The sequence below is a fragment of the Heteronotia binoei genome, chromosome 16 (genome assembly GCF_032191835.1).
Source record: "Heteronotia binoei isolate CCM8104 ecotype False Entrance Well chromosome 16, APGP_CSIRO_Hbin_v1, whole genome shotgun sequence".
Classification (NCBI taxonomy): domain Eukaryota; kingdom Metazoa; phylum Chordata; class Lepidosauria; order Squamata; family Gekkonidae; genus Heteronotia; species Heteronotia binoei.
Genome location: NC_083238.1, coordinates 59,211,020 through 59,238,737, shown reverse-complemented (window position 1 = coordinate 59,238,737; position 27,718 = coordinate 59,211,020). Strand labels below are relative to the sequence as shown.

Below are 27,718 nucleotides of genomic sequence, written 5' to 3'. Positions count from 1 at the left end.
ATAGGAGACCACCAAGGAATTGCAGGGTTGGTATGCAGAAGCAGGAAATGGCAAACCATCTCTTGCCTTGAAATAGAGTTGCCAGGTCCAGGGGTCATTTTGTAGAAAAATAGGTGGCGAGGCTCATTAACATAACTCATTCACATATGCCTCCTCCAGCCAAAAGCAACCCGATGCAAGAAAGGAGAGCCCCAGGCGAGCAAGGCCTGCTTGGGCTGGCTAGAGATCCAGCCAGCCCCCAGCTGGCCTCGCTCACCTGGGGCTCTCCTGGGCTGCACCCCCCCCCCCCAGTCAAAAGGCCAGCAAGCCACCCACCACCCAAAATCACATATGAAAAGGAGAAAGGGTGGTGAGGCTTCTCCAGGGGTTAATGAGGGCTGCTGGGGGTGTGGCAAAGCCCCTGATGGCTGGCTGGCTGCCCACTCTCCTAATCCAGGGACTGTTATGCAGCTGCACCTCCTATTCAATAGACAAGGAAGGTGGGGAGGAGGAAGGGGAACCCTCAGAAAGGTTCAGGAGCTGCACTCCCGTGAGCTCCTGCTGAATTGGAGGCCTGGCCAGGTCCCTCCTAGCAACTGGTGGGGGATGGGGAGGACTTATCACAAGAAGGAAGAAGGCCCAGGCCACGTTGTCAGGGTCACACAGGAAGTGACATCATCATGCCAGTGACTTCTGGGCAGCACTCTGGAATTTGGGCCAAAGCTCTATAGTAAAATCGGCTTCTGCTGTAGAATTTTGCCCAAATACCGGAGCATCACCCAGAAGTCACTAGCATGTTGCTGTCACTTCCTGTGAAGCACCAACGATGTGGCCTGGGCCTTCCTCTTTCTACTGGTAAGTCCCCCCCACCAGCCAGCTGATCGGCAGCTGGGGGCGGCGGAGGGGGGCGGGACGGTGTCCGACAACCCTACCTCAGAAGCATTCCAGGGTTACCATAAGGGTCATCATTCCAGGGTACCCTCCCTTCCTCCTTGTTTCGTCTGTTCCCGCCTCCTGCCCTGCGCATGGGGTGGTGGCACAGTCCAGTATGGGATAAGATGCATTAGAACACCATCTGGGATTCTAGGTATTTTAATTAAATGGTTTCACTGTATATTTAAAATCATTGCATGATTTTATCTACTGTTTTATCATTGCTGTGTATCGCCCAGAGCCTTTACTGTGATGGAGTGGTTCATAAATTGAATTAATAATAATAGTAATAATGGTAATAGTAATTATAATAATAGTAATAAGTGGGTACTGGGTAGTAATTTGATGGCCCTTTCCACTGCCACCAGATCTGCAATTAGGAAAAAAAAACACCTTAATAACAAATGTAAAACAGAATTATTGTGATTTTTTTTTGAAAAATTACTTTTTAATGCTGTTACACTGAAACCTTTGTGCCGATGATACATGCATGTCCTAGATTGAGAGCCAGTTTGGTGTAGTGGTTAAGTGCGTGGACTCTTATCTGGGAGAACCGGATTTGATTCCCCACTCCTCCACTTGCACCTGCTGGAATGGCCTTGGGTCAGCCACAGCTTTCATAGGAGTTGTCCTTGAAAGGGCAGCTGTAAGAGCTCTCTCAGCCCCACCTACCCCACAGGGTGTCTGTTGTGGGGGGAGAAGATATAGGAGATTGTAAGCTGCTCTGAGTCTCTGATTCAGAAAGAAGGGTGGGGTATAAATCTGCAGTCTTCTTCTGGGAGAACCAGTTTGGTGTAGTGGTTAAGTGTGCGAACTCTTATCTGGGAGAACCGGGTTTGATTCCCCACTCCTCCACTTGCACCTGCTGGAATGACCTTGGGTCAGCCATAGCTCTGGCAAAGGTTGTTCTTGAAAGGGCAGCTTCTGTCCGAGCTCTCTCAGCCCCACCCACCTCACAGGGTGTCTGTTGTGGGGGGAGAAGATAGATTGTGAGCAGCTCTGAGTCTCTGATTCAGAGAGAAGGGCGGGGTATAAATCTGCAGTCGTCGTCGTCTTCTTCTTCTTCTTTTAGATTTCCGAAGGGAGAACGTGCTTCCTCATTCTACCTCTCGCTCCCGGCTTACCCTCCTGCTCCAATCTCCCCCTGTGAAATTCCTGACCAGCCCCGAGTTCTTCACAGTGCTGCATTCTAACCCTGTGAGTACAGAAGCAATTAAATATTAATTTTGCAGAGCTACGCACAAACATTAGAAGAGCATGATAACATTTGCATTTTTTCATGCCTGGCTGGAGCACATAAGGAGAGCCACGGAGTTCACTTGCGTGCCGTTGAGCTAGTTGCGTTCCATCAGCAGAACCTGCCTCACAGAATTGGAGAGGCTAATGGGGAAGGGGACCCCTTTTTTTGCTGCTTTGAGCTCCTTTGAGGAGTGATGCCCTACTGAACACTCACCCAGGAGCACCAACTAGTGGGGCATGCCCAGAACAAAGTAGGAGTCAAGTGTACCTTCAAGACCAACAAAGTTTTATTCAGAATGTCATCTTTCGTATGCATGCACATGTCTTCAGACCAGGGGACGAGGTACACCGGGCTGAAATGCATGCAGTTGGTGGTTTAAGAGTCTGGATAGCAATAAAAGGTAATAAAAATTGCCCGTTAATTGCTATTGCCGCAAGTCTAGGTAAAACAAAAGGACGTGTATTTGGATTTATATCCCACCCTCCATTCTGAAGAGTCTCAGAGCGGCTCACACTATCCTTTATTTTCCTCCCCCACAACAGACATCCTGTGAGGTGGGTGGGGCTGAGAGGACTCTCACAGCAGCTGCCCTTTCAAGGACAACTCCTGCAAGAGCTATGGCTGACCCAAGGCCATTCCAGCAGCTGCAAGTGGAGGAGGGGGGGATCAAACCCGGTTCTCTCAGATAAGAGTCCACGCACTTTAACCACTACACCAAACTGGCTCTCAGTTTGTGGAGAGCCAAACTGTTGTGGAGAGCCTGTGGAGGAGGAATAATCAAACCCAGTTCTCCAGATTAGAGTCAGCCATTCTTAACTACAGCACTACACTAGCAGTCGTCGGAGTACTGTGATAGCGTATCTTCATCTGATAGATCCCCTGGACTAATTGGACTGGGCTCAAGCTGGGAACTTGCCGGTGGAAATGCCTCCCTGGAGTTTGCCTTCATTTCTGTATAAACATGTTCTAAGGAGTTTTGCTCACGGGCTTTAAGCCAGCGTGAAAGTATCCTGAGTTTCCCACCGGTATAATTGCCCTGTAAACTGATAGAGTCTAGTGTTTTTAAAATTAAAACATGTTAAATGAGGCCATTATGGTAATTGTAGAACTCCCCATATTGTTTCAGTCTGGAAGGCATCATAACAAAGTATAATTTGGAGAGGGTATTTGGTGCTTTTATTCGGATGGAGATTCAGGTTATGAATTCATTTGCAAGACAAGTTACGCTTGATTTTTTTTTTAAAAAAGAAAGATAATCTGGGATACAGATTTCCCCAAAGGTCACACCATCCAAATTGCAGCTGTGCATCAAAAAGTTAGCAGCCCCATGGTGCAGAGTGTTAAAGCTGCACTACTGCAGTCCGAGCTCTTTGCTCATGACCTGAGTTTGATTCTGGCGGAAGCTGGATTTAGGTAGCCGGCCCAAGGTTGACTCCGCCTTCCATCCTTCTGAGGTCGGTAAAATGAGTCCCCAGCTTGCTGGGGGGAAAGTGTAGATGACTGGGGAAGGCAATGGCAAACCACCCCGTAAAAAGTCTGCCTTGAAAACATTGCGAAAGCAACGTCACCCCAGAGTCAGAAACAACTAGTGCTTCCGCAGAGGACCTTTCCTTTTCCCTTCTCTTAATTGCAGCTGTGCATCAACGGGTTAGCAGCCCCGTGGCGCAGAGTGGTAAAGCTGCACTACTGCTGTCCGAACTCTCTCTGAGTTTGATCCTGGCGGAATCTGGGTTCAGGGAGCCGATTTAAGGTTGACTCAGCCTTCCATCCTTCTGAGGCAGGTAAAATGAGTCCCCAGCTTGCTGGGGGGAAAGCGTGGATGACTGGGGAAGGCAATGGCAAACCACCCCATAAAGAGTATGCTGTGAGAACATCGTGATGCGATGTCACCTGAGTCGGAACGACTGGTGCTTGCGCAGGGGGCTGTCTTTACATTTTTATCTACAGGTTGGGTTTTCAGGGAAGGTGGAAAAATAGTCTGGATGTGCCACTGCCGCTTTTCACGTGCCTGGGCTGGACTTCAGCTTTGAAAGCGGATTTGAGGGTTATGCCTGTATGGTTCTGGATTCGCATTCAACTTTGAAAGTGTAGATTTCTCCATCCTCATAGGCAAGGGAAAAGCGGACCACAGAAAAGCCAGAAGTGGGTCTACCAAAAGTGTAAGATGCGTGACCGAGGGTATAACGTATATGGCCACATGGAGCTGTTTTATACCGAACCAGATCAAAAGCCCGTCTAGCCGTTCTGTTGGGCAGCAGGCAGTGTTCCCTCTAAGCTGAGTTAGCGTGAGCTAGCTCACAGATTTTTAGCCTCCAGCTCACAGATTTTTGTCTTAGCTCAGGAAGGATGACCCCCCAGAGCACAATAATTTATGCAGCAGCTCACGACTTTCATGCCAGTAGCTCACAACTTCAACACCAGTAGCCCACAACATAGAAATTTTACTCACAAGACTCTGCAACTTAGAGGGAACATTGATGGCAGGTGTAAGGCAGAAAAAGGCCTTTCCCAAAATGTATTCTTTGAACTTTGAGCCATGCCAGGGATGGAGCTTTGGACCTCCTACATACAAACCAAATGTTCTGCCACAGAGCCAAGAAACATCCAAGAACAATTCCTGGTTTTTCTAAGCTGGTGAATAACTTCAGAGCTTCCTTCTGAAATGTCTTCATTCAGTGTAGTGTAGTGTGGTTAAGTGCATGGACTCTTATCTGGGAGAACCAGGTTTGATTCCCCACTCCTTCACTTGCAGCTGCTGGAATTGCCTTCCGTCAGCCATAGCTCTCTTATCTGGGAGAACCGGGTTTGATTCCCCACTCATCCACTTGCACCTGCTGGAATGGCCTTGGGTCAGCCATAGCTCTCTTATCTGGAAGAACCAGGTTGGATTCCCCAATCCTCCACGTGCAGCTGCTGGGATGGCCTTGGGTCACCCATGGCTCTCTTATCTGGGAGAACCAGGTTGGGTTCCCACTCCTCCACTTGCACCTGCTGGAATGGCCTTCGGTCAGCCATAGCTCTAGCAGGAGTTGTCCTTGAAAGAGCCAGTTTGGTGTAGTGGTTAAGTGCGCGGACTCTTATCTGGGAGAACCAGGTTTGATTCCCCACTCCTTCACTTGCAGCTGCTGGAATGGCCTTGGGTCAGCCATAGCTCTCACAGAGCTGTCTTTGAAAGGGTAGCTTCTGTGAGAGCTCTCTCAGCCCCACCCACCACACAGGGTGTCTGTTGCGGGGGAAGGAAGGTAAAGGAGATTGTGACGGCTCTGAGATTCAGAGTCTAGGGCGGGATATAAATCCAATATCATCATGTTCTTATTTAAAAAATTCTGATAATAATGATATTTATCTGTTCTTTCTCTCTGTGCCCAGAGTGCCTACCGCATGTTTACAAACAATACGTGTCTGAAGCACATGATCACCAAAGTCCGACGGGATACTCATCACTTTGAACGCTATCAACACAACCGAGATTTGGTGGGCTTTCTGAACATGTTTGCCAACAAGCAGCTGGAATTGCCAAGAGGCTGGGAAATGAAGCACGATCATCAGGGGAAGGTAACGAAGCTAAACGAATTACCCGAATGACGAATGTGAAATGACCGTCATCTAAAGAGTCATCTAAATAGCATTTGTATTGCCCTGAGCTGGATAGACCAGGCTAGCCTGATCTCATCAGATCTTGGAAGCTAAGCAGGTGGTCTGGGTTAATACGTGGATGGGAGACCACCAAGGAAGTCCGGGGTTGCTACGCAGAGGCAGGCAATGGCCGACCGCCTTTGTTGTGTGTCTCTGCTTGACCTGGGTGGCCCAGGCTAGCCTGATCTCATCAGATCTTGGAAGCTAAGCAGGGTTGGTCCGGGTTAATACGTGGATGGGAGACCACCAAGGAAGTCCGGGGTTGCTACGCAGAGGCAGGCAATGGCCGACCACCTTTGTTGTGTGTCTCTGCCCTGACCTGGGTTGATCAGGCTAGCCCAGTCTCTTCAGATCTTGGAAGCTAAGTAGGGTTGGTCTGGGTTAATACATGGATGGGAAGCCAGTAACAAAGCCCAGGGTTGCTACGCAGAGGCAGGCAATGGCCAACCACCTCGCAGCATTTCTTGCCTTGACCTGGATGGCCCAGGCTAGCCCAGTCTCATTGGATCTTGGAAGCTAAGCCGGGTCGGCCCTGGTTATTACTTGGATGGGAGACTTCCCAGGAATGCTGGGGCTGTGATGCAGAGGTAGACAATGACAAAGCACCGCTGAATGTCTCTTGCCTTGAAAACTTTACGGAATCGCCATAAATTGGCTGTGACTTGACAGCCAGATTTTTAAAAAAAACAACAACAAATTGTGTTGTTGAGACAGCTGCTTTGAAAGGAGCGATGACAACGATCTTGTTAATACTTTCGCTAGTCCGTTCCCTTCTCAGAGAAGGTTGCATCTTGTCCGTTGTCAGAACGGGATTTGCTTCTGTTCACTTTAAAACTCTGAAGAGGAGCTCAGGATTTGGCGGGGCAGAATTTCATGTTTTCCTCAGAGGACAACATTCAGCCACTTAGATGTACAGAACCCTGGAGCAGGATAGAAATTCCTAAAGCCCAGTTCCGTGTGCGTGCTGTAAGTATGAAAATAAGAACAGAAGAGAAGCCATGTTGGATCAGGCTGGTGGCCCATCCAGTCCAACAGTCTGTGTCATGCAGTGGTCAAAACCCAGGGGCCATCAGTAAGTCCACCAGCAGGTCCATAAGTCCAGAAGCCCTCCCACTGTGCCCCCCAAGCACCAAGAATATAGAGCATTCCTGCCCCAGACATAGCAGAAGGCATGTTGGATCAGGTCAGTGGCCCATCCAGTCTAACACTCTGTGTCAGAGCAGCCAAAACCCAGTTGCCATCAGGAGGTCCACCAGTGGAACCAGAACACCAGAAGCTCTCCCACTGTTGCCTCCCAAACACCAAGAAGACAGAGCATCACTGCCTCAGGTAGAGTATACCCTATGACTGATAGCCACTGATGGACCTCTGCTCCATATGTTTATCCAGAGTGTGAAGTAGAATTGAATTTGAAAGGATGCTATAGATATTATCAACCCAACTTTCCAACCCTCCCTGTGTGGGAGTTCTGTCTCTACGGATGTGTACTGAATTGGCTTATACTTTAAAAAAAATGGGTTGGCTTCCACCTTTGAAAAGTTGTCTTCCCATTACAAAATAGCTATTTTGCACCTCCCACTAGAGGGTTGCAGAAGAAAAATGAAATGGCATCTAAAGGTGTCCTGCTGCCCAGAGGTTGCCTACTGGAAGTGTGAGAAGGACTGCTATGCTGTGAAAAGGAAAGGTCCCCTGTGCAAGCACCAGTCGTTTCCGACTCTGGGGTGACATCACATCACGATGCTATCACGGCAGACTTTTTACGGGGTGGTTTGCCCTTACCTTCCCTAGTCATCTACACTTTCCCCCCAGCAAGCGGGGGACTCATTTGACCGACCGCGGAAGGATGGAAGCCTAGTCAACCTCGAGCCGGCTACCTGAATCCAGCTTCCGCTGGAATTGAACTCAGGCCGTGAGCAGAGAGTTCAGACCACAGTACTTTACCACTCTGCGCCACAGAGTAACCTTTTCTACTGCTTGTGCAGCATTGAAAGAGCAACTGTAGCAGGTACTTCCTTACCATTTATGGGAGGGGTTTTTTTTGGGGGGGGGGGACATATGATAATATCTATAACATCCTTTCAAATTTCCTATGACAAGTCAATAGTAGTTTGAAATTCAGCATAGCATTCCACGAGCCTTTCCCAAGGCGGAAAAATTATCAGTTCTCATCTTGCTGTAATTGGGGCAGTTCCTGCCTCCCTCCCTCCCTCCCTCCCTCCCTCCCTCCTTCCCTTCCTGCCTGCCTTGCTCCCCCCCCTCCCTTCCTGGCTCCCTCCCTGCCTCCTTCCCTGCCTGCCTCCCTCCCTTCCTGCCTGCCTACCTTCCTTCCTCCCTCCCTCTCTCCCTCCCTCCCTCCCTGCCTCCCTCCTTTTCTGCCTCCCTCCCTCACTCCTTTCCTGCCTCCCTCCCTCCCTCCCTCCCTCCCTCTCTGCCTGCCTTCCTTCCTTCCTTCCTTCCTTCCTTCCTTCCTTCCTTCCTTCCTTCCTTCCTTCCTTCCTTCCTTCCTTCCTTCCTTCCTTCCTTCCTTCCTTCCTTCCCTCCCTCCCTCCCTCCCTCCCTCCCTCCCTTCCTCCCTCCCTCCCTGCCTACCTCCCTCCCTTCCTACCTACCTCCCTTCCTGCCTCCCTTCCTGCCTCGCTCTCTCCCTTCCTCCCTTCCTGCCTCCCTCCCTCTCTCCCTCCCAGCTCTCAAACATCTGATGTTTATTCTGTGTGGCTCTTACACTAAGCAAATTTGGGACATACCTAAGTTGCAGTTTCAGAGATTAATCAAGATACGCTTTACTGTACACGAATGGTTACCACTGCTAATGCATTGGGCAGTTCAGGCCTCATCCAGGAAAATCGGACGCCTTCACGCAACCCTGGCATAACAGCATGGCCCACTGATGATATCGAGCTCAGATAGTAGTCACCGTGTGCCCATACGAAGCATTCATTTGCCGTTGCAGCAGATTGCACAAGGGAGCCTTTTTGTATGTGAGAGAGATTTGGTTTTGCAACATTTGTGGGCCTCTTTAAGCAAGAAATCCTGTTTGAACAGATACGTTAAACATCTGGAGAAGCTGTAAAGCTTGTCCAAACCAAAATGCCCAGTTATCGTGCCCAGCCCACCTCAAATGGCCTGGCTACACCCTTGCCTAGTTGCCAATGGTGGGAGTTTACGTAAAATGAGGCTTGCTGAATTTGATAAAATTAGCCTCGTTTCAGTTTGGTTTCCAGCCACGGTGCCGCTGTCCAGATTAGCCCAGGGCTTTGAAGCCCCCAGCTAGTTTGGTGTAGCGTAGTGGTTAAGTGCATGGACTCTTATCTGGGAGAACCAGGTTTGATTCCCCACTCCTCCTCTTGCAGCTGCTGGAATGGCCTTGGGTCAGCCAGAGCTATTGCAGAACTGTCCTTCTGGGAGAGCCCTCCCAACCCCACCCACCTCACAGGGTGTCCGTTGTGGGGGAAGAAGGTAAAGGAGATTGTAAGCCTAATATGCAAAAGAGTTTCTGCTACAAAAAAAGCCCTTCTTTTGAGTAAACCTGCAAAAGTAAAGGCAGTCCCCTGCACAAGCATGAGTGGTTTCTGACTCTGGGGTGACGTCGCATCACGATGATTTCGTGGCAGACTTTTTATGGGGTGGTTTGTCATTGCCTTCCCCATTCATCTAACTTTGCTCCCAGCAAGCTGGGGACTCATTTTACCAAACTCGGAAGGATGGAAGGCTGAGTCAACCTGAGCCAGCTACCTGAACCCAGCTTCCGCCGGGATTGAACTCAGTTTGTGAGCAGAGCTTAGGACTGCAGTACTGCAGCTTTACCACTCTGCACCCACAGGGGTGGCGATTCAAAGAGAAGGGCAGGGTATAAATCCACAGTTGTCTTTCTTCTTCTGTTCTGGTTTTTTTTATCCAGTAGACTGCTGCCGGCCGGTCCCTGAGCGTCCGTGCTGAACGAGACGCAATTGCATTCAATTAGTGCAATCCTCGAGCATCTCTCCTGTTTGCTTAAGTTCATTGCATCAATGAGCGCTGTGTGCTTTCCTAAACGGCAGTGTAAGAATCATTTTTTGAAAAGTCCATAGGCAGAAGCACTCGTATGGAAGCGTGTGTTTCCCTGCAGGACGACGTTGCTCTAAATTTATCTTTTCCATTTGTATGCTTGATTAAGGCTCAGCCAATTAAATTTTCAGCCTCCGGGGGGCCGGGGCTCTCTTCCAAGTGCGGCAGGCAATGTTAGATAAAACAGACATTAAGCGGCTGATGCGTGAGCCCAGAGCGTTCGAACTTAATTGGATTACTGGGTTCAAATTAATTGGTTTGGTGACAAAAATGAACGGGGCTCACCGCGTGCCCTTTCTCCCAAAGAAACAGAGCAGAGGTTCCCCAACGTGGCTAAAAGGGATTGTTGCCAACCCCAGGTTGGGATTTTGGGGGGGGGGAGATTTGGGGGTAGGACCTTGGGAGGAGAGGGACATCAGTTTAGTGTAGTGGGTTAAGTGTGCAGACTCGTATCTGGGAGAAGTGGGTTTGATTCCCCACTCCTCCACTTGCAGCTGCTGCAATGACCTTGGGTGTTAGCTCTCATGGAGTTGTCCTTGAAAGGGAGAGTTGTCCTTGTTTAGCCTGGAGAGGAGGCGGCTGAGAGGTGATAGGATCACCATCTTCAAGTGCTTGAAGGGCTGTCATATAGAGGATGGTGTGGAATTGTTTTCTGTGGCCTCGGAAAGTAGGACCAGAACCAATGGGTGGAAATTAAATCAAAAGAGCTTCCAGCTCAACATTAGGAAGAACTTCCTGACCGTTAGAGCAGTTCCTCAGTGGAACAGGCTTCCTTGGGATGTGGTGGGCTCTCCTTCCTTGGAGGTTTTGAAACAGAGGCTAGGTGGCTATTGGACAGCAATGAAGATCCTGTGAATTTAGGGGGAGGTGTTTGTGAGTTTCCTGCATTGTGCAGGGGGTTGGACTAGATGACCCTGGAGGTCACTTCCAACTCTATGATTCTATGATTCTAGGGCAGCTTCTGGGAGAGCTCTCTCAGCCCCACCCACCTCACAGGGTGTCTGTTGTGGGGGAGGAAGGGAAAGGAGATTATAGGCTGCTTTGAGACTCTGTCCTTAAAAGCGCAGCTTCTGGGAGTGCTCTCTCAGCCCCACCCACCTCACAGGGTGTCTGTTGTGGGGGAGGAAGGGAAAGGAGATTATAGGGCGCTCTGAGACTCTGTCCTTGAAAGGGCAGCTTCTGGGAGAGCTCTCTCAGCCCCACCCACCTCACAGGGTGTCTGTTGTGGGGGAGGAAGGGAAAGGAGATTATAGGCCGCTCTGAGACTCTGTCTTTGAAAGGGCAGCTTCTGGGAGAGCTCTCTCAGCCCCACCCACCTCACAGGGTGTCTGTTGTGGGGGAGGAAGGGAAAGGAGATTATAGGCTGCTTTGAGACTCTGTCCTTGAAAGGGCAGCTTCTGGTAGAGCTCTCTCAGCCCCACCCACTTCACAGGGTCTCTGTTGTTGGGGAGGAAGGTAAGGGAGATTGTGAGCCATTCTGAGATTCAGAGTGGAGGGTGGGAGGTAAATCCAGTTTTGTCTCCCCCCCCCCTCCTTTTCTTCTTCCTTCTCCTCCTCCTCCTTTTGTTTTCTTTTTCTATTGCTGTGGAGAATAGAGAGCAGCTGTTGCCTCCAGGTCGATTTACCAGCTCTGGATTGAGAAATACCTTGAAATTTGGGGGTGAAGCCTGAAGATGGTGGACTTTGGAGCACAGAGGGAGCTCAGCAGGGCATAAGGCCAGGCAGCCTGCCTTCCGCAGCAACCGTTCTCCCCAGGGGAACTGATATCTGTTGTCTGCCAACCAGTTGTATTTCTAGGAGACCTCCAGCTACCACCTGGAGGTCACCAATGAAAGTTAAGCAACTGCTATGATAGGTTGACTAACAAAGTTTACTAAAACCATTTAAAAACTTTCATATATTTTAATACTTCATATTGTAACAGAGGTCCAATTCTAACATTCCCATATTACAAGAAAAGTCTATGAGCACCCGGATGTAGGCTCATTTTGTCAACAGAGAGAGCTATAGGCCAGCAAACTCCAGAAGGCTTGTGCATCTGGTTAAATGAATGCACAAGTTCTAGAGCTGCAGGGTGGCTGTGGGGACGGGGCTTCCGCCACCGGCCAGCTGGCTGGGGCAGGGGGGAAGTCTGTAAAACTGGGGGATCCCCCTCTGGGACGTGGGGACTGGGAAGCCTATTCTCTGGGGGGCCAGGAGGAAGAGAGGTTGACAGTAGCTCTGCTGCCTGGCAAAACAAGCTCTCCCTCCCCACTTCCTCCCCAAGGGAGGAGCCTCAGCCAGTGGAGAAATAGAGGCTTTGCTCTGTAGGGACTGTGCAACAGAGCAAGCCTTGCAAAGCAAGCTGTGATGCAGAACGAAGCAAGAGAGAGGGAGAAGAAAGCAAATGACGGCCAGTTGCTCGCGGGCCTGATAGGAGCCCTCCAAGGGCCTGATTCGGCCCCTGGGCTGCACGTTTGACACCCCTGGCTTAGAGTATATCTTTACTTAGAAGTACGGCATGTAGATTTTCTTCTTCCTTTGTTTACTGCCTAACTTGTTCTGTGGTCACCCATTTCCTGAACCGGTAGCTAACCATCAGCTCATTCTCCTGGCTGGCAAAATGTTGCTTTTCGCTTGTAAAGAAAACCAGTTAGTTGCTCATGATTTTTTTAAAAAAAATATTTATTAGCAGTACACATTCTAAAAAAAACAACACTCTAGCTGTAAAATGAAAAGCAGGGCCTGAAGATATTAAGCACTGATTCCGGAGTGTCACGGGCGGCCAGCGGTACAAGCTTTAATTAATAAAAGTGGAAGCAGGAGAAACATTTAATGGACAGAAATCTCAGTAGCTCTTTGACAAAAACCTCTGGAGCGGCTCCTGTGGTTTATTCAGGTGTATAGCTGTGTTGGCCTGAAGCAGGGGTGGCCAAACGTGCTTAATGTAAGAGCCACATAGAATAAATGTCAGATGTTTGAGAGCCTCAAGACACGGACGTCAGATGTTTGAGAGCTGCAAGGAAGGAAGAACGGAAGGCAATTTGATGGGAATAGAAAAGAAAGCAACTTTAATTTAAATGCACTGGCTTGGCTTGGATAAGTGAATTAACGAAACAAATGCCTTCTGCAAGCTGACCGATGGGGCGGTGAAGGCTTCCAGAGCCACACAGCATGTTTGAAAGAGCCACAGTATGGCCACCCCTGGCTTTGGCCACAACATTTGAGTCCAGTGGCACCTTTAAGACTAACAAAGTTTAATTCTGGGCATACGCTTTTGTGTGAAGAAGCATGCATGAAAGCTTATACCCAGAATTGAACTTCGTTGGTCTCAAAGGTGGCACGTTGCTGGAAAAAAGGTCTAAAGACAGGAGGATAAATGAGGAAAATATTGGAAAGCCGTAATTTGTCGGGAACGTCATTTGAGGTCTTCACTGCCGTTTTTTTTATTTTAAATTTTTATTTTATTTTTTTAAATCGTGAGATTAAGCAATAAAAACTGCGAGAATCCTAGTTGATCCTTTTAGCTGGAGGTGCCAGGGACAAGACCTTGTACGTGCGAGAAAGATGCTCTGCCACTGAGCTATGGCTCCCACCCCGTGGCTCTGTGAAAGGAGAGTAGGAAGGAGGAGTGGCAGCAGACAACTGCCAGTTTCCCGAATCTGTAACAAACCTGGGGAATGCGAAACTGGCCGAGCAGTGTCTACGTTCCATGGAGCCTGCTCCCCGTTGGGGAACACACACGCTGTGCGTGAGGAGAGGGGATGCCTGGCGGTGCCCCCAGCCACCTGCTTGGCCTACTCCCACGCACTGGCCATGTGTGGAGACGAAGGGCACTACGCTTCCTAGCTCTGTTCATGGACATGTTGAATTGAGAAGGTGACGAGCCAGTCACACTCTCTCCTCCTAGCCTACCTCACAGGGTCGCTGTGAGGGTGAAGTGAAGGAGAGGAGGCTGATGCTAGCCAACTTGGGTCCCCGTTGAGGAGAATAAAAATAAAAATGCCAGGTTCACCTCTCTAGTGGGTCGGAATTATGTATCAGCCTTTAACGTACGTGGTTGCGTCACGCGATCGGTTTGCTTGAGGACAGGTCTTCCTTTAAAACTTTTAAATAGCTACATAGAACAATGGGAATTTCAGCACCGCAGCTTTCCTCACCCCGTATGACAAGATGCACCAGCTAGACCAGGGGTGTCGAACTTATTTGCTATGAAGGCCAGATCTGACGTAAATGAGACCTTTCCAGGCCAGGCTATGTTGGGCCAGAAAGATTTTTTTTAACTTAAAACATTAGCCCTTGTTGGTTTTAAAGGCGCTTTCTTTGTATTTCTCCCATGAGATCCAGAGAACTGAGCAAAGGAAGCTCTGGCTCTTCCCCTCCCTCCCAAAGGGACAAGGAGGGGGAGGAGCCTCAGCCAATGGAGAAAGTAGAGGCTTTGCAAAGCAAGCTGAGATGCAGAAGGAAGCAAGAGAGAGGGAGAAGGAAGCAGATGACAGCCAGTTGCTCGGGAGGGGGGGCTGATAGGAGCCCTCCAGGGGCCTGATTTGGCCCCTGGGCCACATGTTTGACACCCCTGAGCTGGTCATATATAGGCAAAATTTTAGGATCTTGGCTGCCTGTTCAGCATGGGAACCCTCTTTCTGAACGCATATGTGCTACTTTTCTCTTTCTTCAAATCCATCCTCATCTATGTGATCTTTGCCACATTCTTGTAATCCTCATTCTCCACTGTAATCAGGTTTTAAATATCTATAATTGCACTGGCCATATTCCTTCCTATTCTTGCCTTTCCTTCCACACTTGGTGTAGTGCCAGTTTGAGAGCCAGTTTGGTGTAGTGGTTAAGTGCGTGGACTCTTATCTGGGAGAACTGGGTTTGATTCCCCATTCCTCCACTTGCACCTGCTGGAATGGCCTTGGGTCAGCCATAGTTCTGGCACAGGTTGTCCTTGAAAGGGCAGCTGCTGTGAGAGCCCTCTCAGCCCCACCCACCTCACAGGGTGTCTGTTGTGGGGGGAGAAGATATAGGAGATTGTAAGCCGCTCTGATTCAGGAGAAGGGCAGGGTATAAATCCAATATCTTCATCTACCTCACAGGGTGTCTGTTGTGGGGGAGGAAGGGAAAGGAGATTGTGAGCCACTCTGAGACTCTGTCCTTGAAAGGGCAGCTTCTGGAAGAGCTCTCTCAGCCCCACCCACCTCACAGGGTGTCTGTTGTGGCGGAAGAAGATATAGGAGATCGTAAGCCGCTCTGAGTCTCTGATTCAGAGAGAAGGGCGAGGTATAAATCTGTACTTCTTCTTCTTCTCTTAGCTGCACTCCCCCCCGCCCCCCGGCACCTGTTTTAGACTGTAAGATTCATCGGAAACAGGGGTATGACTATTTCAACTATAGGGCTCTTCTGTAAAGTTACTGGCACCGTTTGTGATAAATACTTGCTTGTAAGCCAGAAAACCGTTTCCATAAATATAAAGCCACATGTTCGTGACATACTTCTATACCTTCTTAAAAGTGCATCTGCTTTAGGAACCTCTATCACATACGTTTAAAGGCTACAGTTCTAGGCATGCCTAACCTGGAAGTGAGTTCCACTAGAATTAAAAACATGGCAAACTCCCAAGCAAACGGGTTTCTGAGATCCGGCCACATCAGAGACAGAGAATCCTTTCCTGACTGAGGTTTTTCTGGCTTAGGTAACTGGGTCACAGCACTGCTCTTCATGAAGCGTTTGCCTTTTGGCAGCGTATCCTTTGACTTCCCTCAATGATCTTCTTCTTCATCATCTTTCGGTCAGCCTACCTAGAATAGCCCTGCTCAAAGAGTACACCCTTGCGTGCTTCAACCCATAATCACATTGTGCCGTGGAATTTTAATCGGACGTTTCACATGTGCGCTCGCCCATCTGTGGTTGTAATTATACAGTAAGCAAGAAACAAACCCTTTGAGTAGGTTTTCATTTTTTAAAATAGCATCCGATCCAGATAGAGATGAAACTGTACAGCCAGAGATCGAGATGGGCAGCCGTGTTAGTCTCTCTGGAGCAGCAGAAAAGAGCCAGAGTCCAGCAGCACCTTGAACACTAACAACATTTGTGGCTGCAGGGGAGGAGCTTTTGTGACCCCCCCCTTCACTCACACAGAGTGCCTACCACCCTCCACACCTCTCTCTTGGGTTCTGGGCTACATGTAGATCAGAACGGAAGAACATAAGAGAAGCCCTGTTGGATCAGGCCAATGGCCCCTCCAGTCCAACACTCTGTGTCACATAAGAACAGAAGAGAAGCCCTGTTGGATCAGGCCAATGGCCCATCCAGTCCAACACTCTGTGTCACATAAGAACATAAGAGAAGCCATGTTTGATCAGGCCAATGGCCCATCCAGTCCAACACTCTGTGTCACATAAGAACATAAGAGAAGCCATGATGGATCAGGCCAGTGGCCCCTCCAGTCCAACACTCTGTGTCACAGAAGAACATAAGAGAAGCCATGTTGGATCAGGTCAGTGGCCCATCCAGTCCAACACTCTGTGTCACAGAAGAACATAAGAGAAGCCATGTTGGATCAGGCCAATGGCCCATCCAGTCCAACACTCTGTGTCACAGAAGAACATAAGCGAAGCCATGTTGGATCAGGCCAATGGCCCATCCAGTCCAACACTCTGTGTCACATAAGAACATAAGAGAAGCCATGATGGATCAGGCCAGTGGCCCCTCCACTCCAGCACTCTGTGTCACAGAAGAACATAAGAGAAGCCATGTTGGATCAGGCCAGTGGCCCATCCAGTCCAACACTCTGTGTCACATAAGAACATCAGAGAAGCCATGATGGATCAGGCCAGTGGCCCCTCCAGTCCAACACTCTGTGTCACAGAAGAACATAAGAGAAGCCATGTTGGATCAGGCCAGTGGCCCATCCAGTCCAACACTCTGTGTCACATAAGAACATCGAAGCCATGATGGATCAGGCCAGTGGCCCCTCCAGTCCAACACTCTGTGTCACATAAGAACATAAGAGAAGCCATGTTGGATCAGGCCAGTGGCCCCTCCAGTCCAACACTCTGTGTCACATAAGAACATATGAGAAGCCATGTTGGATCAGGCCAGTGGCCCATCCAGTCCAACACTCTGTGTCACATGAGAACATAAGAGAAGCCATGTTGGATCAGGCCAATGGCCCATCCAGTCCAACACTCTGTGTCACAGAAGAACATAAGAGAAGCCATGTTTGATCAGGCCAATGGCCCATCCAGTCCAACACTCTGTGTCACAGAAGAACATAAGAGAAGCCATGTTTGATCAGGCCAATGGCTCATCCATTCCAACACTCTGTGTCACAGAAGAACATAAGAGAAGCCATGTTGGATCAGGCCAATGGCCCATCCAGTCCAACACTCTGTGTCACAGAAGAACATAAGAGAAGCCATGTTTGATCAGGCCAATGGCTCATCCATTCCAACACTCTGTGTCACAGAAGAACATAAGAGAAGCCATGTTTGATCAGGCCAATGGCTCATCCATTCCAACCCTCTGTGTCACATAAGAACATAAGAGAAGCCATGTTGGATCAGGCCAATGGCCCATCCAGTCCAACACTTTGTGTCACACAGTGGCCCAAAAACCCAGGTGCCATCAGCAGGTCCACCAATGGGGCCAGGACACTAGAAGCCCTCCCACTGTGCCCCCCCCCCCCAAGCACCAAGAAGACAGAGCATCACTGCCCCAGACATAAGAGAAGCCATGTTAGATCAGGCCAATGGCCCATCCAGTCCAACACTCTGTGTCACACAGTAGCCAAAAAAACCCAGGTGCCATCAGGGTCCACCAGTGGGGCCAGAACACTAGAAGTCCTCCCACTGTTGTCCCTTCCAAGCACCAAGAATACAGAGCATCACTGCGCCAGACAGTTCCAACAATAAGCTGTGGCTAACAGCCACTGATGGACCTCTATTCCAGATGTTTATCCAAACCTCTCTTGAAGCTGGCTATGCTTGTAGTCGCCACCACCTCCTGTGGCAGTGAATTCCACATGTTAATCACCCTTTGGGTGAAGAAGGACTTCCTTTTATCCATTCTAACCCGACTGCTCAGCAATTTCACTGAATGCCCACAAGTTCTTGTATTGCGAGAACCACTCTAAACTCACAAACACCTCCCCCTAAATTCACAGGATCCTCATTGCTGTCAGATGGCCATCTAGCCTCTGTTCAAAAACCTCCAAGGAAGGAGAGCCCACCACCTCCCGAGGAGGAAGTCTGTTCCACTGAGAAACCACTCTAATGGTCAGGAAGTTCTTCCTAATGATGAGCTGGAAACTCTTCTGATTTCATTTCAACCCATTGGTTCTGGTCCTACCTTCCGGGACCATAGAAAACAATTCCACGCCATCCTCTATATGACAGCCCTTCAAGTACTTGAAGTACATGACTTCCTTAGGAGGTGGTGGGCTCTCCTTCCTTGGAGGTTTTTAAACAGAGGCTAGATGGCCATCTGACAGCAATGAGGATCCTGTGAATTTAAAGGAAGGTATTTGTGGATTTCCTCCATTGTGCAGGGCGTTGGACTAAATGACCCTGGAGGTCTCTTCCAGCTCTGTGATTCTATGAAAGTGTAAAACAGCCATGCTCATGAGTCTTGCCTTAATTAATAACTGTGTGCTGTCAAGTCACAACTGAGTCGCTGGGACCCCAGGCATTTTCAAGGCAAGAGATGCTCAGAGGTGGTTTGCCATTGCCTGCCTCTGCTTAGCAACCCTGGCCTTCCTATCCAATTACAAACTGTAGCTGATCTTGCTTAGCTTCCAAACTCTGTGGAATTTGCTGCTAGAGGCTGTAGTGATGGCAGTGGGAACATAGATTCAGATGGGTAGGTGTGTCAGTATGAAGCAGCAGCAGCAGAAGAAGAATTGCAGATTTATACCCCGCCCTTCTCCCTGAATCGGAGACTCAGAGCGGCTCACAATCTCATTTATCTTCCTCCCTTACAATAGACACCCTGTGAGGTGGGTGGGGCTGAGCGGGCTCTCCCAGCAGCCGCCCTTTCAAGGACAACCTCTGCCAGAGCTATGGCTGACCCAAGGCCATTCCAGCAGGTGCAAGTGGAGGAGGGGGGAATCTAACCCGGTTCTCCCAGATAAGAGTCCACGCACTTCACCACTACACCAGACTGGCTCTCAGAACAAAGCCGGAGTCCAGTGGCACTTGTAGTCTGTAGAAGCAGGCATGCACACAAAAGCTTATACCCAGAGTAAAGCTTTGTGGTTCTTAAAGGTGCCACTGGACTCAAACTTTCTTTAGCCACAGGAACAAACAGCTTTAAAAAGAGATCAGATAAATTTGTGGAGGATAAGTCTCTCAATGCCTCCTAGCCACGGAGAGGGGAACCTCCACATTCGGAGGCACTAATCTTCTGAGTGTCAGAGGCAGGAGGCAATATCAGGGGAAGGCCTCAGCCTCTCTGCCCTGTTGTTGGCCCTCCAGAGGAACTGGCTGGCCTCTGTGTGAGACAGGAGGCTGGACTAGATGGACCCTCACTGGTCTGATCCAGCAGGGCTCTTCTGATGTTCTTCTCAGTGGAAGGCCTCGGCCTCTCTGCCCTGTTGTTGGCCCTCCAGAGGAACTGACTGGCCACTGTGTGAGACAGGAGGCTGGGCTAGGTGGACCAACAATCTGATCCAGCAGGGCTCTTCTGATGTTCTTAGGAAGGCCTCAGCTTCTGTGCCCTGTTGTTGGCCCTCCAGAGGAAATGGCTGGCCTCTGTGTGAGACAGAATGTTGGACTAGATGGACCACTGGTCTGATCCAGCAGGGCTCTTCTGATGTTATCATGAAGGCCTCAGCCTCTGTGCCCTGTTGTTGGCCCTCCAGAGGAACTGGTTGGCCACTTTGTGAGACAGGAGGCTGGACTAGATGGACTCTCACTTGTCTGATCCAGCAGGGCTCTTCTTATATTCTTAGAGACAGATTCATGGAGAAGAAGCCTATCAATGGCTCCTAGCCATGATGACTGAGGGGAACTTCCACATTCAGAGGCACTAATCCTCTGAATCCCAGAGCCAGGTGGCAACATCATAGAAGGCCTCAGCCTCTCTGCCCTGTTGTTGGCCCTCCAGAGGAGCTGGCTGGCCCCTGTGTGAGACAGGAGGCTGGACTAGATGGACCCTCTTCCAGTGTTCTTATGAAGGCCTCAGCTCTATGCCCTGTTGTTGGCTGTCCAGAGGAGTTGGTTGGCCACTGTGTGAGACGGGAGGCTGGACTAGATGGACCCTTCGCTGGTCTGATCTAGCAGGGCTCATCTGATGTTTTAATCAGGGGAAGGCCTCAGCCTCTCTGCCCTGTTGTTGGCCCTCCAGAGGAACTGGCTGGCCCCTGTGGGAGACAGGAGGCTGGACTAGATGGACTACTGGTCTGACCCAGAAGGGCTCTTCTGATGTTCTTAGATGAACAAGTTAGAATGGACCAATCTCTCATGTTTCTTTTTCTCCCGCCTTTTCTCCTCGCGTTATGAAGAAGAGGAAAAAAGAAACACGAGAGATTAGAGCTCTGTGTTGGCATTTCACAGTTCAAGGCTTTGACATCATTAGAACTCAGGCTTCCCGGTCCTCCAACCACCTGAGGCCTAGCAGGAAGGACGTGCAAGTTAGCAGTAGCCACAAGCCCCGGTGTGGACTAGCAAATAACGCCGTGCTTTCTTTTCTCTCTCGTCTTCCTTGCTGCACCAGGCTTTCTTCGTCGACCACAATGCCCGCACTACCACCTTCATCGACCCACGGCTTCCTCTACAGAGCAGCAGGCCCACGAGCGCGTTGGTCCACCGGCAGCATTTGACGCGGCAGCGCAGCCACAGTGCCGGCGAGGTAAGCCAGCCCTGGCCGCCTGACATGTATTTCAGCCAGTCAGGCCTGCCAGATCATCCATTTTCCTTCCACAGGAGACGTTATTCTGCTCTTAGTTTAAGTGTTTTTGCTGTTGCGTCTTCAGACTGAAGAACACGCCTGACGCTTTGAAACGCTAATACAGAGCTTGATAAGGCACAAAAAGGGCGTGATACGGGGGGTGTTTCCCTATTGACCGCGTGGAATAACGTATTGCGTTTTTAGTTGAGGGTGAAAGATTGGCTTCTTCATCAGCCACTGAGCGTCGAGAGTGAACAAGGGACTGAATCTAGGCCTCTCCAGCAAAACTCCAATATTCTATCCCGGGGATAGCCAAAGTTGCTTAACCTAAGAGCCACATAGAATAAACGTCTGATGTTAGAGGGAGGGAGGGAGGGAAGGAAGGAAGGAAGGAAGGAAGGAAGGAAGGAAGGAAGGAAGGAAGGAAGGAAGGAAGGAAGGAAGGAAGGAAGGAAGGAAGGAAGGAAGGAAGGAAAATAGATGGGGAGGGAGGGAGAGGTGGAAAGAGAGCAGCTTTAAATGCTTTCTCCAAGCCAGCGGGGGCTTTCAGAGCCACACAATATGTGTGAAAGAGCCATGTGTGGCTCCTGAGCCGCAGTTTGGCCACCCTGACCTATCCACTAGAGAACACCGAGTCTCAAGAAATAGATGATTTGTTTTATTGGTCTTGGGCTCAGAAGGTGGTTTTCCTTGCACAGTTAACCTAGCCCAGGCCGTGGCATCTGAAGTGCTTGTTAGTCTGTGGAACAAAATGTTGTTCATCGGAGTGCCACCTGAAGGGCTTGGGCTACCCTAGAAAGCAGAGGCCTTTGACCTTTCCAGACCCAGGCCCCACCTTTAATGACAGGGTTGCCAACCTCCAGTGCCCTTAAGTCCACCCTCCAAAGCAGCCGTTTTCTCCAGGGGAGCTGATCTCTGCCAGCTGGAGACCAGTGGTAAAGGTGGGACATCTCCAGGCCCCACCTGGAGGCTGGACTGAAGATGGACTGAAGCACCATCGCGTCCAAACCGTTATCATTTCATCAGTTTCAGCAGAATCCAGAACCGGTCAGATGTACACAAGTCCCCTGAACTTGACAAGGGCAATTTCATTTTTTGTCATTTCCTGGCTGCTTCCCACTTTTACCACTGGAGGGCCCTTGGATGCAGGTTTGCTCGCTATGCCCAGATTAGCTCAAACGGCCTGCCTTTCACACCAAGCCTTTTGAGAGGGTTGTTTCCTTCGATCTCAGGCAGCTGATGGGTTTGCATGCCACATAAAAGAGCAAGTGGAGCAGAGAAAGAAAGAGCATCACAAGCAAAATGCTGGCAATATCAGAGCGGGGAGGAATGGTGGCTCAGTGGTAGAGCATCTGCTTGGGAAGCAGAAGGTCCCAGGTTCAATCCCTGGCATCTCCAAAAAAAGGGTCCAGGCAAATAGGTGTGAAAATCCTCAGCTTGAGACCCTGGAGAGCTGCTGCCAGTCTGAGAAGGCAATACTGACTTTGATGGACCAGGGGTCTGATTCAGTATAAGGCAGCTTCATATGTTCTTCATATGTTCATATGTGCACTCCTGCATCCTGATTCTTTTTGGATAGTCTTTTTGGGATAAGTAGCTCTTAAACAGGCATATATTTCTATACCGATTGGTTCTAAACATTTCTGTGGGACCAGAAGCTTCCTGTGCAGTAAACAGATTGGTGTGTGCCCTAAGGCTTTTTTAGGTTTTTGTTTTCCTTAAAAGCTGGAGTCAGTTGCTTAAGAGAGAAAAAAATGCACCGTATTTTAGAGAGGAGTAAAATGCTGACATACAATATCCAATTCAAAACAATGGTTACCTATTAATAACTTAAAACCTACTTGTGAGGCATCGGGTTTTAAGCTGAAAGTCAGTTCTTTTTTAAAAAATTGGACTGGCCCCAGTGTTGTAAACGAGTTTATTTAGTCCCATTGATTTCACCGTGCCTGGATAAAAGCCCAAAGGCCATTTTTTTTTCTTATGGTGGGGAAAGCAAAGCAAGGAAATAACAATATTCGTGGTTCCCTTTCTTTGCATAAATTCCGGAAGAGAGATTCGTTCTTTTTTCCAGTAAAGAGAATTTTCCTGCATTGAAAAATGGGAAAAACCAGGGGTCATTTCATGGAAAAAGAGGTGCTGGAGCTCATTAGCAAAACTCCTTTGCATATGCCAGCACATCACTGGAAGGTGTACTATATCAGCTCAGCATCTGCCTTAAAATGCTTCTTGAATCATAATTGTCATCATAAAACCTTACTCCCATCATACTTTCTAAATTGCTTTCTCCTCTGTGGCCACAGTGGCGCAATGAAGATTTCCATCCGTCTATTTTATATATTTTGGTTATTTCCCCTTTTTTTGTGGGGGAAATATTAGAAAGTTTGTCAAATCTTAAGAGTTCAGCAAAATCCTCACCGGGGGTTTGAACAGTGGAGCCCAGAAGCAAGGACTTTATGGGGGGAGGAGGGTAAGAAAGAGCAGAATAAAATCTGTGAGCTCCTGCCCAAAATGAGGCCAGGGAAAAACTGACTTTGGCTGCCTCTCTGTAGTTGGCTTCCTTTATGGATGTTTGGCAAGTCCCAAAGCAGGTTTGTTTGAAAATACTTGGTTTATCAGAAAGAAGGAAATCTTTGGGAATGTAACCTCTTGGTTTTGGTGGTGGACGGGGTCAGAATAAAACAACCGTAAAACGGTGACATGCAAAAAAAAAACTGAACTTCATGCCTCAGAGACACCGTGGAGCCAGGAAATTGCAGAAGTAAAGTTGCTCTGACAAAACAGAATGTACTTGGTTGTAACAGGGAAATTGATGTCATAAGTGGTGCTTTTTGGTTTCCCAGATTAGTCTTAAGAGTAATAGAAATGAATATTTGTGCTGATTTATGCTTCATTAAGACCTCCAGTGCTGCCACGGCTGTTTGCCTCGGATCATGATTGGTCCAAACCCTGGTAGAACATATGAACATTTGAAGCTGCCTTCTACTGAATCAGACCCTCAGTGCATCAAAGTCAGTCTTGCCTACTCAGACTGGCAGCGGCTCTCCAGGGTCTCCAGCTGAGGTTTTTCATGCCTACTTGCCTGGACCCTTTTTAGTTGGAGATGCCGGGGATTGAACCTGGGACCTTCTGCTTACCACCGTCCCTCCCTAAACTTATATGAACATATGAAGCTGCCTTCTACTGAATCAGACCCTCCTGGGTCCATCAAAGTCAGTATTGTCTATTCAGACTGGCAGCAGCTCTCCAGGGCCTCAAGCTGAGGTTTTTCACACCTACTTGCCTGGACCCCTTTTAGTTGGAGATGCCGGGGACTGAACCTGGAACCTTCTGCTTACCAAGCAGATGCTCTACCACTGAGCCACTGCCCCTCCCTAAAGTCAGTATTTTCTACTCAGACTTGCAGTGGCTCTCCAGGGTCTCCAGCTGAGGTTTTTCACGCCTATTTGCCTGGACCCTTTTTAGTTGGAGATGCCGGGGATTGAACCTGGGACCTTCTGCTTGCCAAGCAGATGCTCTACCACCAAGCCACCGCCCCTCCCTAAAGTCAGTATTTTCTATTCAGACTGGCAGCAGCTCTCCAGGGTCTCCAGCTGAGGTTTTTCATGCCTACTTGCCTGGACCCTTTTTAGTTGGAGATGCCGGGGATTGAACCTGAGACCTTCTGCTTGCCAAACAGATGCTCTACCACCGAGCCACCGCCCCTCCCTAAAGTCAGTATTTTCTATTCAGACTGGCAGCAGCTCTCCAGGGTCTCCAGCTGAGGTTTTTCATGCCTACTTGCCTGGACTCTTTTTAGTTGGAGATGCCGGGGATTGAACCTGAGACCTTCTGCTTGCCAGGCAGATGCTCTACCACCGAGCCACCGTCCCTCCCCAGTGTTGGCTGTTCTCAATATTGACAGAATGTATTCTGTGGAAGCACTTGAGGAGAGGGATAAGGGTTGCCATGCACCCCCTGGCCATCGTTCGGGGATGGAGTGGGGTAGGGGTGACACCTTCTGGTTGGGGAACTCCTGGGGTTTTACAGGTGGGGAGGACAGGGACTGCCGTGGGGTGAGGTGACTCCACCCTCAAAAGCATCCATGTTCTCCAGGGGAGCTGATCTCTGTAGCCTGGAGATTCTAGGGGATCCCCAGGGGAAATGGGTAGGATTAGAAGGCACATTATTGCTGAAACTGGAGAGGTGGTGGCCTGGAGCTAATATATGGTTGCCAATCCCCAGGTGGGGGCTGGGGATCCCCTGGTTTGGAGGCCTTCCTCCTGCTTCAGGGTCATCAAAAAGCGGGGGGAGAGGCAGGGAGGGAAATGTCTGCTCCGTACTTCATCATATCCTATGGAGACCAATTCTTATCGAGTATAATGGAGAATTGATCTGTGGGTATCTGGGGCTCTAAAGGACTGTGTTTTTCACATAGAGGCACCAGATTTTCAGCTTAGCATCTGGTGCATCTCCTCAAAACACCCCCCAAGTTTCAAAGAGCCCCCAAAGAAGGTGCCCTTATCCTTCATTATTCCCAATGGAGGGGAAAGCATTTCAAAGGTGTGCGGTCCTTTTAAATACGATGGCCAGAACGCCCTTTGGAGTGAGATGGTGCTTGTCACACCCTTGCTCCCGGCTCCGCCCCTAAAGTCCCCTGGCCCCACCCCCAAAGTCCCCAGATATTTCTTGAGTCGGACTTGGCTATCTACAGCCTACTGTCTACAGATCACACTAGCTTGGTATTGTCTTCCTGGCTCATTCAGAAAAGCATTTTTGGACGTATCTTCTCTTCCAAAGAATGAATTGATTTGTATCAGGAAGAACTTCTCACCATGTGATGTTTTACTCCTGGGAATCATCCTTGTTTGTGTTTTCAGGTTGGAGAAGACGCTCGTCATTCGGGACCCCCAGTTCTGCCACGGCCATCCAGTACGTTCAATACAGTCAACAGGGCTCAGTACCAGGACATGGTTCCTGTGGGTACGTCTGCTCGCTGGACTCTCCGCAGAGGAGGGCTCGCGCTCTGTTTTGCATGCCGCTACTTGGGCTGTAGTGCTCTTTTAGGCATGGCGGCATTGCTCCGGCAAGTTCTCATCCTGGAAAAACACCGTGTGAAAGCTAAAGGCTTTAAGAAGCTATTGGATTTATACCCTGCCCTGTACTCTGAGTCTTAGAGCGGTCATAATCTCCCTCTACCTTCCCTTCCCCCTACCCCCGCCCAACAGATACCCTGTGAGGTAGGTGGGGCTGAGAGAGCACTCACAGAAGCTGCCCTTTCAAGGACAACTCCTACGAAAGCTATGGCTCACCCAAGGCCATTCTAGCGGGTGCAAGTGGAGGAGTGGGGAATCAAACCCGGTTCTCCCAGATAAGAGTCCATGCACTTAACCACTATACCAAATTGGCTCTTTCAAGGACAACTCCTGCCAGAGCTATGGTTGACCCAAGGCCATCCCAGCAGGTGCAAGTGGAGGAGTGGGGAATCAAACCCGGTTCTCCCAGATAAGAGTCTGTACACTTAACCACTACACCAAACTGGCTCTTTCAAGGACACCTCCTGCCAGAACAATGGCTGACCCAAGGCCATTCCAGCAGGTGCAAGTGGAGGAGTGGGGAATCAAACCTGGCTCTCCCAGATAAGAGTCTGTGCACTTAACCACTACACCAAATTAGCTCTTTCAATGACAACTCCTGCGAGAGCCATGGATGACCCAAGGCCATTCCAGCAGGTGCAAGTGGAGGAGTGGGGAATCACACCTGGTTCTTCCAGATAAGAATCCATGCACTTAACCACTACACCAAACTGGCTCTTTCTAGACAACTCCTGCAAGAGCTATGGTTGACCTAAGGCCATTCCAGCAGGTGCAAGTGGAGGAGTGGGGAATCACACCTGGTTCTCCCTGATAAGAATCCATGCACTTAACCACTACACCAAACTGGCTCTTTAAGACCAACAAAGTTTTATTCAGTTCAAAGTTATGAGCTTTCGGGTGCACAGACACTTCCTCGGATGCGTTCACAGGAATGCTCATTCCTTGAATAAAATTTTGTGAGCCTTCAAAGTGCCACTGGGCTCTAATTTCATTCTGTGGCTATTAACCACAGCTTATCATTGGAACTCTCTGTCTGGGGCAAGTGATGCTCTGTATTCTTGGTGCTTGCAGGGGCGGGGCACAGTGGGAGGGCTTCTATATGTAAATAGTTGTTAATGGTCATTGGCTATTAATAAACCATTCAAATTCACCTGGAGCCTGAAGAAGTCCAGTGATCTCTGTTAGAGCAAACATTATATCCCCTGAACCTCATTCAATGGCATCTGTAGGCCGTTCCTTAGATTTGTGCCTCTGTCACAACTTGGAAATCCCCAGAAAATGGATCTGGCCAACACAGATGTCTAAATGAAGCAAAGCCTTTGAAAACAGCTCTGAAGAGCATCCCCCTTGTCATGCTAGTTGCCGTCTAAGATTATAACTGGTTCATAGAATCATAGAGTTGGAAGGGACCCCCAGGGTCATCTAGTCCAACCCCCTGCAGAATGCAGGAAACTCACAAACCCCTCCCCCTAAATTCACAGGATCTTCATTGCTATCAGATGGCCATCTAGCCTCTGTTTAAAAACCTCCAAGGAAGGAGAGCCCGCCACCTCCCAAGGAGGAAGCCTGTTCCACTGAGGAACTGCTCTAATGGTCAGGAAGTTCTTCTTAATGTTGAGCCAGAAACTTTTGATTTAATTTCAACCCATTGGTTCTGGTCCTACCTTCTGGGGCCACAAAAAACAATTTCACACCATCCTCTAGATGATAGCCCTTCAAGTACTTGAAGATGGTGATCATATCACATCTCAGCTGCCTCCTCTCCATGCTAAACATCCCCAGCTCCTTCAACCTTTCCTCATAGGACTTGGTCTCCAGACCCCTCACCATCTTCGTCGCCCTCCTCTGGACCCGTTCCAGCTTGTCTATATCCTTAAAATATGGTGCCCAAAACTGAACACAAGACTCCAGGTGAGGTCTTACCAGAGCAGAGTAAAGTGATATC

At 49.3% G+C, this 27,718-nt stretch overlaps 1 protein-coding gene across 1 annotated transcript in view; it reads left to right on the top strand.

Annotated features, from left to right (window-relative positions):
* Nucleotides 1-27,718, top strand: part of HECW2 (HECT, C2 and WW domain containing E3 ubiquitin protein ligase 2) — a 300,474-nt gene that overhangs the window by 205,368 nt on the left and 67,388 nt on the right. Inside the window, exons 13-16 of the mRNA XM_060256888.1 lie at nt 1,985-2,109; nt 5,522-5,707; nt 20,528-20,662; nt 25,558-25,660. Coding sequence (XP_060112871.1) covers nt 1,985-2,109; nt 5,522-5,707; nt 20,528-20,662; nt 25,558-25,660 — 549 coding nt within the window. The remainder of the gene's footprint in view (nt 1-1,984; nt 2,110-5,521; nt 5,708-20,527; nt 20,663-25,557; nt 25,661-27,718) is intronic.